The 13,059-nt window shown below is 42.1% G+C and overlaps 1 protein-coding gene across 1 annotated transcript; it reads left to right on the forward strand.

Moving 5' to 3' along the window:
• The first annotated feature begins 1,724 nt into the window (after nt 1-1,724).
• jdp2b (Jun dimerization protein 2b) lies at nt 1,725-12,579 on the forward strand. Its single transcript, XM_030405963.1, has 5 exons — nt 1,725-1,945; nt 3,350-3,402; nt 10,346-10,563; nt 11,120-11,224; nt 11,468-12,579. The coding sequence occupies exons 3-5, from the start codon at nt 10,369-10,371 to the stop codon at nt 11,657-11,659; spliced, it is 492 nt and encodes a 163-aa protein (XP_030261823.1). The 5' UTR covers nt 1,725-1,945; nt 3,350-3,402; nt 10,346-10,368; the 3' UTR covers nt 11,660-12,579.
• Nucleotides 12,580-13,059: the final 480 nt, after the last annotated feature.

A 13,059-nucleotide genomic window follows, 5' to 3' on the forward strand; every position in this document is an offset into this window, starting at 1 on the left:
TTTCCAAGGTTTAACTGAAACACATTTAACTTGAAGTAATCATCGGCTGTTTTAGAAGGGATTTACATGTTATTAACTCTCACAGAGGAGGAAAATAAAAGCATGTGCTGTGGGCTGATGTGTCCTAAATGTTCCCAGCATGGGGATCAGGACCAATGATGGAACGTAAATAAGTACATTTATTCCACTACTTGCTAATTTGATGGCAAATAATGTACTTTTCCCTCGCTGCATCTATTTGATAACTTTAGTTATTATTTACTTTTCAATTCGCATACTGTATCAGAGCCAACACACATTTTAAAATTAATGCATTTTATCAGTTGGTTGACAAAATAATCCAGATTCCTATAATCTGAAAAATATGAACTATCTTTATCCGATAATCGCCCAGGGTGGTAATCGGTCAACCTGTAGTATATGGGTATATATGTATCATTTACTTTTACCTGTAGTTTCGATAGTTGAGTACATTTATTGCACGAAAAAATACTTTTGATATTTAAGTACATTTAATATCAGATTCTTCATGTACTATCTGTAATAATCTAAAGAAGAACTGGCCTCATGTCATGTTCAGACAACGAGAGTAGCATGTCTACCTACCTAACTGCTTTAGCTACTGTCAATTATGTAGCTCAGTTAGCCATGCAGTTAGCAGGCCTAGTGCTGGTGTTGTCCACACCACAAGCATAGGAGCTTTGGATTGTCAGTAGAAGGATTGACCTCAGGGCTAAGTATGACCTCCCTAAGAAATCATAAAATAAGAGGTCAAAAGATGATTAAATAGTAAAAATGGTTATTCATTTTTCCTTCTTTCTTGTGAAATAGGATACATTCGGGTAATCTTGGACATTTTATAGCAATTTTGACTTCTGTGACTCATTACATTATCCAGCCACTCTACACACACACGCATTAAGAAACCCCTGAGATGTTTTCAAACTACACCTGAAGAAATAATGTAGATATCATACCCTGAGGACACATGCCACACCTATTAATGCTCTTTGTGCAAAAAATTAAAATTCCTCCAAAATTTTGATCTGTGACACTAATTAGGCTTATTTTATACAGGCCAAACTCAATGTCACAGTCCTGAATCTCTAACCTTAAAATTGAGGAAGTTAGAATAACTTCTGGGTGGAACAACTCCAACTCAAGGACATTCCTTGTGAAGAGATGTCACAATATAAAACAGTTGGAAGAAGAGTCCCCCAAATGTTCTCGTATTTGTCACACCTAGTTTTTGGGGAAGACAATGAAACTTAGTTTTAATATTAACAATATGAAACTCGGAAATATTTAGTGTTTCCATAACGGAATAAACAAGTTGTTCTCAGAGGAAAATAAGGTCTCAGAACACTGTTACATAAAAAAGTAAATGGGTTAGGGTTAATGTCAATGCCTTTCTCATCGGATTAAAATGTAGTGCCGTAAACTACAAAATGCACATTCTTAATGCTTGTAACATTTATTAATGTACGTTTATAAATAAGTTGTATTTTACTGGTGATTATTGCTCCATTTTCTCACCCCCCACCTATTGTCATATAATAAAACACCTGCAGGTGAGACTGTGTGTGTGTGTGTGTGTTTACAGCCGTAACTGTATTCCTTGACGCGTTCACGGCCCTGGGGCGTGTGTTTCACCATGCCTATCTGTCTATCAGCTGAAACTTTCCTCTCCTCCTGCCTGTGTGTATTGTGTTTTTGTGGTTGCTAGGGGTGGAGCAAACAAACCTCTGTGTCTCCGGCCGTCCTCTTACATTATTTTCATCCGTGCTTACGTATGGGGAGGGCAGTTCCGCATTCCGGAGCCCTCACGGAGAAGAGCACTACTTAAACGGGCTGATGCAACGACTTCACTTAGTCCCAAAACCTACATCAGACTCGTAACTCCCGCACTGGCCCATCATTACTGCGGATTTTGGACGCACAACAGGTAGGACTGCGTGTGAGCCGTCGAGCTGTGCTGCTGTCTGTTTTCCTCTTCTGTTTTTGTATTTGTGCTAGATGTTGGCTAAATGTACCCGCACGATTTACGTTTTTTTTTTTTTTTGCATCTTTTTAACACTTTTCGCACCACGTTGTAGACGTTGTAGCTCAACGCATCGAAATCTGTTCGCTAACTTGTATGAGTTTTTATGTGGCGTTTGTTTCAGTTCTTATCAACGCGCGAGGATGTGTTTTCAGCGATCTGCTGCATTTAAAAAGGTTTTTATAGTTGTAAAGTTTTCCGTGCTCTCGCCGCAGAAGTCGATTTGTTGCTGCCACAGCCGTTAAGTACGTTGTTGTTACAACTGTTGTAGCAACTGTCGCTTTACAGCTCGTTATTTACAGACCCGCTTGCTAAATTACACACCAGCCTGTGTCCCAGTGAAGGTATTTTCATCTCGGGAATCTTAATTTCAGTGTTGCTAAACAGGAGAAGCGTCGGTTGGCCCTGTGAAGACAGTTATGTAACGCTATACGCGCCACACGCTGTGGGGTTTTGAGTAACTGCTAGCTAAGCTAGTCTAGTGCACCGAACTACGCGGAGCTGGCAAAGGATTTACAATTTCACACAACAGAAGCATGTGAATTAAACTTTGTAACAGCTGCATTGTCATGCCATGTGTTCATACGGTCGTAACATTCAAATCGGCTGGTCCTTCAAGTTCAAACTCTCAAACTACTTTCACTATCACTACTTGAAAGTCACGCCTGGCATGCAGCTGCAAGATAGATAAGCTAATAATACCAGATTTGCAAAATGACTGATAACCGTGTGTCTGCTGGTATTGATGGAGACACCATTATAAGGGCAGCATCTTATTTTTAATTTATTATCAATTAATGTATCTTTTAATTGTTGAGTCCCATTTCTAGAGCCCAAGGTAATAATAGTAAATAATAAAATGTATTTAGCACAGTTCATGCATAAAATGCAACACAAAGTGCTTAACATTAAAGCAGATTACATCAGTTATGACATGAAACAGTAAAGACAACAGCAAGCTGGGACTAGATTAAAGAGCCATTATCTTAAAACACTTCAAATGAAACCAATTAAGGAGAAAAAGTCTCTAAAATTATAGCCGCAATTTTCTTTTTTTGCCCATACCTGAAAGATATTTGATTTACTGTCATAGAGTAAAGAAACTGGAATCAGAATTATAACCTTTTTCCCTTAAATTACTTAAACTCATTAGTTGATTTATCAAAATTGTTGGTGATAAATTTTACAGTTGACAACTAGTTGATTAATCGTTGCAGCTCCAGATCAATCAGTCAACCATACCTTTCAGCTCTCAAAATGAAACATCTAATTTGAATACTAATCCATGTCTTGTTGTCTTTTCTACAGCGTCCAAACACAGTTGCATCATTGACAGAAGACGACTGACAAGTTTTCTCTGAGTAAGTATTGTGCATTTGAAACTGATTAAATCAATGAGGGATGCTCTTTCGAGTATCACCTCCTGCTGCACGAAAAACAACCTTTTCTTGGCTTAGCAACTTCACCTTGAAACATAAGTGATGTAAATGAAGTGTGAAGTGTATTTGGCAGCATGTGAGTACAGCCAAGAATGTGTGTGCTCAGTTTGGCTCATATTTCTGATCTTTGCTTTGGCCCATCATAGTGCACATGCTCTGTATGTTTAACTATATGTTTTCTGCATTGGATAAGAGAAATTCTGTGTGTGTGTGTGTGTCTTTGTGCACGCAGGCTTCACATTGGAATTTTCATACTGCATGTTAAATATGACGCTTCCCCTTGATCACCACACAAATTCTTTGTTTGCCCTTTCAATGAATATCCTCCTCTTGTCCAAATCAGGCTCGTTGAAGAGATTTACACTGTACTGTGTAAAAGTAACTCTATCTAGACCAGTGGTAGCTTTAGTTATTTGCCCCTGCTGGCCTGAAGGTTAAAGGCCAATCATAGAATGGGAAATATGGTGGATGGGATGGATCATATGCATATGTATGGGTTTGTGACTTGCAAGTTCATAGGTTCAGCATTTTCCTACATAGTGAATGCTGCATGCTCCTCAGCTGGTGCAGTGCTGGCTCATACAGCTACATGCCATGCAGGGGAAACTATTTGTGTGTCCTTTATTTATATACATATATACTGTGTGTGTGTGTGTGTGTGTGTGTGTGTGTGTGTGTGTGTTTCCTTTGTGTCTTTATCTTTGTTTGCGTGTGTCTAAGTGATAGAGCGCGTGTTGCAGGGGGTTTAAATGCCCCAGTGCCTGCCCGGGCACATCCGTAGGATGGTTTCTGCATAAATGGAACGCTGCAGTGGATTAATGGGGAAGGGCTGGCGAGCCGACAAGCAGCGCAGGGCCGACAGGGCTGAGAGGCTGGACGTGGGCGCACAGGGTTTATTTTAAGTAGAAATGCCTTCCAGTGCGTCTCTGGAGAGCTGGAATTGCCAAGCTGCACCCCAGTATGCTGAATAGACAGCAGACGCATTGCAGGCTAGCGAGCCAACTATGCAACAGCTAGGCTCAATGATACTAATACTAATGCTGGGGGAGCAGCTATTCACTTCTGTACATATCACATTATCAGTATAACATTGTAGTCCCCATAAGCCTTTCCACATGGTTTGTAAAAACAGTGTGTCAGGACTGACTAGACGAGCTCAATGGAAGAAAACACCCCAATGTCCAAAGGTGTAACCGCGAGAAGAGACATTTAAAGCCAGTGTTTTTTCTTTTTCTTTTTTTTTTCTTAGAAAAGAGCACAGTGAAAGGTTCTTTTTAACAGTTATGATTTCCAGATTTCCTGAATTTATCCCAGACTGGAAGCTAGTTTTCTCTGTTTGAATAAAAAACTAGTCGTGTCACTAAATGTCAGCCTAAACATTGACCTTTAGCTCTCAAGAGCAACAAAGGGATTGAACACACAGTGCAGAGCAGACACTGGGGCTTGTTTAATCAGAGCAAGCATCTGCTTGACGTGGGGCAGATGAGGAAATCAGAGGACAAAGTATGAACTGGCATTAAAGTGACAACCACATGTTACACAACAAGCGTGATTGCCTCAACAGGCAGCATTAAATCTGATTTTCTGGACATGGTTGGCCAACATCTTGTTGTCAGGGATTGCACACAACTTGCCTTGGATTTGTCATAGACATGAACTCCATATATTTGAAATGGCTTTTGTCTGCATTTTGTATTTATATTAGTTTAATCCATGTCTGAGCCAAGCCAAAGCACAGTGCCATGCGAAGTCTAATCCTGACTTACAATGGGGGGAGAAATAGTAACATTCTAATAATTCAACCAGGACCACCCAGATGCAGAATATAAATGTGTGACTGTATGAATGGCACGAAGCGGGCCAAGCAGGAATCCAGCCAATGATCACATCGTAATGTTTGAATGAAGGCAGCCACAGTGTGCATGACTTGTGCATATCTGCAGGTGCTTTGTCTTTCCATTTGCCTGGAAAACTTTTCATTCTTCAGCTGAAGTCTACAATAAAATGCAACAGTTAAACTTCCTGCTCTCTTGTGTAATTTCATTGTGAACAAAAGATAGCCCCTGCATGCACTCACTGCTAAGGCATCCAAACTGTGATTGTGAGAGGAAATTAAGACTGCTCATTACCGCTGCAGCCCAGGGTCTCATCGTCACCGACAGTGTTGCGATATTAAATGTTCAAAATTGCATTGAATTGCTTTGGGAAGGTTTATTCGACTTCACAAAAGGAATTTTGAAAGGTTCCTACAAGCTGCGGCAGCTTTTAAGCCCAAACGAGAAATGAAAGCTGAAATGAAAGGAGATGATCTTTTCTGTTGTGATTATCACTTCCACTCCCACACACTATCACCCTTGAGTTTAATGGCCAGAGATGAGTGCGGCATGATCAGAACAACAGCCATTTCTATGGCGTCTCCCTCCCCTCCTTGTTTCTTGTCCCTCCAATGAAAATAATGAGGGGTTGGAGGAATGTTGATAATGTATACTTGGACTGTCCTGTCCTGGAAGAAAGACTGTGCCAAATTCCCTGGTTTCCTCAGAGGATTGCGAAAGGCTGTAACTCAACACACAGGCTGACTGAGTGCAGACGGTAATGATGATCGCTCAGACCTTGGCCCCGGATGATGAGAGCGTGCGTTGGCCTGAACCTTTTGCGCTCATTGTTCATTTTCAGCGCTCGCGTAGAGCTGTAGAAGCTGTTCGCAAGAGTTTTGCAAGATGCTGGCACGTGGGCCTTGCAGTCCCTTATTAGTCCAAAAGTAGACTTTTAATAAAGTGAGATGGTCAGATTTTAGTACCTTGGTTAGTGCACGTCTACGATCCGGTGATTTAAAATTGAGTCGTCTGGCAGCAAAAAGAGTCTCAGGCAAAGATTAATTAGCAAGCAACTACTTTTGACTCCTGCTGTCAGTCCACAAAAAATGCTGCGCTCCTAGAGGTTAGCTGTTTTTAAAAGTATGTGAAGGTAATGAGTCGCCTTTTGAAAAGCCCCTCTAACCCCCCCACACCCCTCTCCTTCAGCGTCTCTATAGGGGACGAGGATAATAGGGTCTCCAGTTGTGCTGCTAGCTATTGGTAAGGGGCTGAATTCCTCAGTGCTGCTAATTGCTCTCAGGAATGACTCAGGAAATGGACACATTTGGTCAGGCTGAAGACTGTGTGTGTGTGTGTGTGTGTGTGTGCGCGCGTGTGTGTGTGTGTGCAGAAAACCAGCGGATTGTAAATGTATACGGGGCACGCTTCGCGTATAGCAACCCTCACTGTCTTCGCACACACCTCCAGCTATCTACGGCTCACATGCATTCAGATTAGTCTTGGGCCAAAGCCAGAACCAGCGTTGGGTCCGCTCCTATATTTCATAACTAATACATGACATTTCCTCTCCCCGCCCTTGGCTTCGGTTCGTCTCCTCTCAGTGAGGCCTGAGAGGCAGCGGTGCTGGTGCTGTGTAGGTGTCTTTGTTTGAGGCGAGTGTGGGCCTAAAAGCTGTGGCACTGGCTGTTCTGCTCCACTGCAAAAGCACAGCGACGGCGTTGCATCATCAAACGCTGACCACTAATCCTCGGCTGCAGGCTGCTGCTGACAGAAAAAAGAGAAATACCCCTGCTTTGAGAAAAAACCTTAAAATCACTTTGAGTCATGCTTTTGGGTGTATTTACGCCCTTTGAGACACGTATCAGCAAACTTTCCCTGTGTTGTACAGATGAGTCCTCAGAGTTTCATGTCTCGGGGCTTGATGGGGTGTCGGATTTGCAAGGGGGATTTTCTTTTTGTGTGGCATGTTGAAAGAGACGGAACAGATACTAAACTTAAAAGTTATGTTTAAGTCAAAAGCGATCCACGTCAAGAGTCTGTTATGGGGTTGAGTTCACAAGAGCACAATAAATCGTCTGGAATGGCGTGTAACTCACTTTTATGTCTCAATTGATAGGCATCTCACTTCAGACATCATTTCACCCTTCAAGGGAGCTGGCAAAAATACCTTTTGATTCGTTCGTACTGATGTCATGCAGACAAATATGAGTTTTACTGGTTGATTGTGTATCTCTGCATGTGTGGCTGGCGGGGTCTGCATGTTTCAGCAAGCCCTAGCGAGGAATGGGGGCTTTCCTTGCAATATGTCTGACTGAGCAGTGTGTCATTACAGTCTGCTTTTATAAAAAAAACTGTCTAATAGATATAAACTTTGACTATTCATGAACTAACTTCAGAGTCAATTGTTACTGAAAAATTGTGCATGTCGTACGGATCCTAATCGGAGTCTGTACACCGGTCCTGAGTGTCTGGCCAACTTGGATATCGGACTCCATTTTGGCTCTAAAAGCGATTTGCTCAGTCATTCCTAATGGGCGCTTCAGTTCCTGTGGCTGTTCTCTTGGCGCAGGGGTTAGTTTGGACTGCATCTTTTGAATTCCTGCACAGTTATTGGTCGCCGATGAGCAATGTAAGAAAAACACGACATACTCATTAGTCACATGTTGGGGGATTTCTGCATGGCGTTAGAAAAACATGCAGATGTGCAGATGAAGGCAGAGAGACTTCACAAATCTGAAGTCTAACACGACTCGATTGAATCATCTCCCTATCCAAGACTGTATAGTAAATGTGGTGGTTGAGTCAGTCCAGCCCGACAATTTGTACAATTGTCTGGCTTGTTTTAAGAGCTCGCTCTCTCATTCATCCCTGGATTAGCTGCCATATGGTTTACCTTGTTCTTAGACAGCCTCTCTGCAGAAAAAGAAGGCCTTGGCACCTTCCATTCCTCCACCTCTCCTGGGACGTTGAGAGAGCGAGAGAGAGAGAGGGAATTTTGTCTGAGTGAGATTTTTTACCAGGGCCGTCTTGTTCTTTTCCTCTCCAGCAAAAACAACAGGCGGCTGCCAAGTGCAGCGTAAATGGGAGTATACATACAGTGGGAGAGAGAGGAGGAAGGGAGGGGGCAGTTGGGATTTAAATAATAAAATGCCTCATTGGACACTGGCTCCACACACCAACTTGTCCTTGGAGCGAATAAATCACGCAAAGTGAAGGCAGTAAAGAACAGGTCAGAAGAAGTGTGGAGATTAGCTGAAAAACTGACTAAATAGGTATTGGATGTTTTTTTTTTTTTTTTTTTCTCATAATGTAGACGAGAAGTTAGAAAAAATGCATTTGAAGAGTTATGAGTCATTCATTCTAGCAGATAAGCAAACTGATTTGTTCTTCAAAGTGAGCTGATTTGGTTTCCCCCACGCTCCAACTGTAAAAACACTTTGAGACCAGCCCATAAGCAGGGTGGAGTGCATTAGAATAGTGTTACATAACCTTGTTTTTTTTCATTACCTTCTCCACAGCCTTTGTAATAGAGCAAGTCTTTCAGCTTTACAAAAAAAAAAAAAAAAAAACTGTAGCAAAGAAAGAAAAACTTGGTTTAACTTGCAATACAGTCAGCCTGTCAGCTAGTCACCCACCAGCAAAGTCAGCTGTTTCCGCAGCAGCTCACAATACATGTCTTTGTTGGTTCCATATGAGAGGGGCTTTGTTCTGTCGGTACCCAACCTGTAGAGGTTCAGCTTCGGCCGAATACTCAGTGAGTTGAGCTCTCAGTGTCGGAGTCACACTGATTTCATCAAACTCCTCGTAGCTGAGATTTAGTCTGCGTGTCATATTGAAGTATCAGTTGTTCAGTTGCATCAGTCATGCACAGGTTTTTTTTTTTTATTCATGCAGTGATTCTGTTTCTATTTTGTGTTGCATTTCATCAGCATTGTTTTCCTTCTTACCTACCAGACTTCTTGTATTTTTAAGTATTTATTTTTTTGCATAAATACTGAGCAGTAAGAGGAACAATTTCTGGTCAGACTTTCCTCAAATCCACTGCTTTCGCTCTGCCTCTCCTCAGAGATTGCAGGGATGGGCAGGGTACGGTCGGCTCATGTTACACTGTTCCCATCTGTAACATTTGTTTTTTATTTGGCCATCAGAAGTTTTCCAACTCTCGGTCTTACAGTAATTAGAGAGACGTCTTAATTCTCCAGCCACTTCCTTTTAGTCCTGCACAAGTTCTCCTTCTTTTCCCATTCCTCCCTGATTACATTAAAAAAGTGCTGCGGTCAAACCCTCGCAACTACCCCAAAATGTTGAAAGAGGGGTGGTGGCGGAAGGCACGAGTGTTAGCTGCTCTGTTTTGACATGAAAGCTTTTGATATTCTTTGAATCCCCTTAATGAAAACCAAACGAACATTCAAGATAAAAAAAAAAAACAACCACTCTGTAAATTAGTGGATGAGTGCAGGAGATGGCCCTCAGTTACTTGATCATACCGAAGGGTTTCAGGTCTTGCTTCTGCATGTGAAACTACAGAGATGAGTGTTTAGCTGCTGACAGTGTGAAGTTTGTTTTTTTGCCGGCTGCTGACTAAGAAGATAACACAGCTGTCAAAGCTGTCAACGTTTGAATGCATTCTTGGAAATAGCAACCGGCTTTTAGAAAGAGGTTTGATGACAAGGACAGAAGACAGTCAATTTATCATCTGTGGATAGAATGCCAATAGTACCAGATCATAATAAAAGATGCAAGACACTGTCAGATGGCTGCAATATGATAGTGGAAGAAGGCTGTGAATGTGTGGCTGATGTTACCACCAGACAGAGGGATGAAGACAGAATGATAACATTTAAGTTTCAGCACAAAATGCATATACCATGAACCAGAAAGTCTATTCTTTCTTTCGGTTTTCAGACTTTAGGAACCAGGCTGTTTTAGGTCACACACTTGTTTTGAACATGTTTTGCAGAATAAAATTATTTTAGTCACAGTCAAAAAGTTTTCTTTCTCTCGTTCTAACCCTTCCTTCTCTTCCTTGTCTCTCTCTCTCCCCACAGCGGCGGTGGTGGCCGGGTCGGACATGATGCCGGGACAGATCCCTGACCCTTCGCTGGCGGCGGGCTCCCTGCCCAGTCTGGGCCCGCTGGCGGGCATCTCGGCCACCACACTCACTGATCAACTCAAGCTGGCTGACTTCCGCCAGCTGGGCACCATGCTGTCCCCGCTGCATTTCCTGGGGAGGCTGGGGAAGAGGCCGCTCGCCATCAAGACAGAGGTGAGGAGGAAAGAGGAAATGGTGCAGAAGTAGGGTGTGGGAAATATGTACAAGTCAGACAGTAAAAAACAAGGAAGAGGGTGTTAGATTTAGGATGTGTTACAATCCTTAGCTAAGGCAGATTTTTTACATTTTATTCAAAAAAAGTGACATCACTTTTGTCAGCAAAGAACCAAGATATTCATTTCAGTGTCACATACAAGCCATTCTTATTAATATTTATAGTCTGAAGTGATATACAGCATAAAGATAGGAGGTGTTTAAAATTGCTGCTCTGACCTGGTTCTGGGACCCTGTAGTTTTACATTTTAGGGCAGTTGTGATAAGTATTCATACTTGATATACAGCATGTTGGCATGATGAATTGATTCATTTTAAAAGTGGAATTTTGCCCCCTCTAGTGCCTACAACAAGAACTTAGACGTTGCACAACACTGTTTTTCAGCTTAGGTGATCACTTCTGTTGGTTGTAGGTGTTATGTAATTTAGTCAGTCATTATTCAATTTTCACATATAGAACAGTCATATAATTCCTTTTTATCGTATTTTTTTGCAGATGGATGAAGACGAAGAAAGGAGGAAACGGAGACGAGAGAAAAACAAGGTAGCGGCAGCACGATGCCGAAACAAAAAGAAGGAACGGACTGACTTCCTTCAAAGGGTGAGTTCATGACACAGCACTGCATACTGATTTGCAGCGCAGGGTGGTGACCAAGAATAACCTGACTTCAGTTAACCTGAACAGCTGCTTCATGTTTAAGCCTCTAGCCCAAGTCATAGCTAACATGATCAGGCTTGTACTTATTGCTTAAAGTTGTGAGATCATTCTTTAAAAGTGATAAAAACTGACAACTCTGAAGTGATTTTGTCCAGTGGAGTCTAATAATTCAACATCTGTTTCCAGGAATCGGAGCGTCTGGAGATGGTGAACTCAGACCTGAAGGCCCAGATTGAGGAGCTCCGTCTGGAGAGGCAGCAGCTAATGGTGATGCTCAATCTCCACCGGCCCACCTGCATCGTGAGGACCGACAGTGTCAAAACACCGGAGAGCGAGGCCAACCCCTTGCTCGAGCAGCTGTCCAACGATGCCAAGTGAAAACCAGGAAACCAGGGACGCGGAGTCCCTAAAGCCCAGACTAGCACCACCGTGGCAGCCAATTAAATGAAAACATTACTGGCAATACATTTCTAACCAAGCACTTGAGCTCCAAGCCGAAGACTTTTGGAGACTCTGCCCAAAGACCTGAGGTTGTACGGCTTCCTTAGTACTGCTACATGAGCTGGCTCTGTCCATTGGAAGACTGGAAATACCCAGTTTCATCTCTGCATTAAGTGTTGTTGTTGACACCCACTGTGCCTAGTTGTTACTTCAACCATCTCTACATAAAGGGACCAATGGAAACCATAGAGTACGACTGGAAACAACGCATGAGGAAACACACTAATATCAATATGGTGCTCTGTTACAAAAGCCCTGAGTAGATTGTGTGGCATTGTTTCGATGCAGAGGCCCACAAAGGCTTAATGTTCTGCAGTTTTCCTTTGTATTCTAGCCGAAATATACAGGTGTAGAGTTTTTAGTATACAGTACTCAATACATGTACACCAGATGGAGTAGAGTTTCTTTGTTTGTTTTTTTTATGTTGATTTCTATACCCTGCCTCGACGATGGCAGTTAACCGGTTGATCCGATTTGTGGTGACGCTGGCGTCATGAAAAGCACATATACACAAAATGTTTACACCCTTGTTTTTTGGAATTGTCCATTATTGTACTTGTTTTATACTGCTTTGTATACATAAACATATATGAAATGCTTGTTAATCACTTGATGTGATTTTGTCTTTTCAATCTTTCCAGTCCGTGTCTTGTCATGTTGCGCTGTCAAACAGCTGTGAAAACAAGCAGAAATCTTTTCAGCTGAGCAGTATTTCAATGTCTGTTCTGGACCTGTATCTGCTATGTATGACTCTGGTACCCTGAATAGATTAAATTTTATTTTCTAACTACAAGAAAGTGCATGACTCGTTTTTATTTTACTCTGTGAGAGGTGCAACATCTCTTGTATGTTTCAGTGAAATGAATCCCAGTCCTTGTACTTTTATTCTCTTTGTCATGACACCAGAACTGTCAAGTGACAGAAGTTGTGTAATCACGTTATGGAAACCTGCACAGAAAAGGTCATCCATGCTTGATTACTGCAGCTCCCTTTGTGCCGGCTCAGCAGGAGAAATATCTGTTATCTGCAGGCTGAACAGGAAGCTGCTGACCATGTGACACTCCAGCTCTTGCCGCCTTTTACTTGTTGCAAAACTTGGGGGAGCTGATTTGTATTTCTTTACTTTTATAGCTGCCATTTAGAGAAAGTCCTTCCCCTGATTGTTGCAATAATAACTGCATTGTTTCACCTTCTTTAACCACCTATCAGTCCTTTGATATTAGCCTTGCTGGATTTCTCACATTCACACTAACACTCTTGATGGATCCCAATATTAG

This window comes from Sparus aurata, chromosome 22, assembly GCF_900880675.1.
Source record: "Sparus aurata chromosome 22, fSpaAur1.1, whole genome shotgun sequence".
Taxonomy (NCBI): Eukaryota; Metazoa; Chordata; class Actinopteri; order Spariformes; family Sparidae; genus Sparus; species Sparus aurata.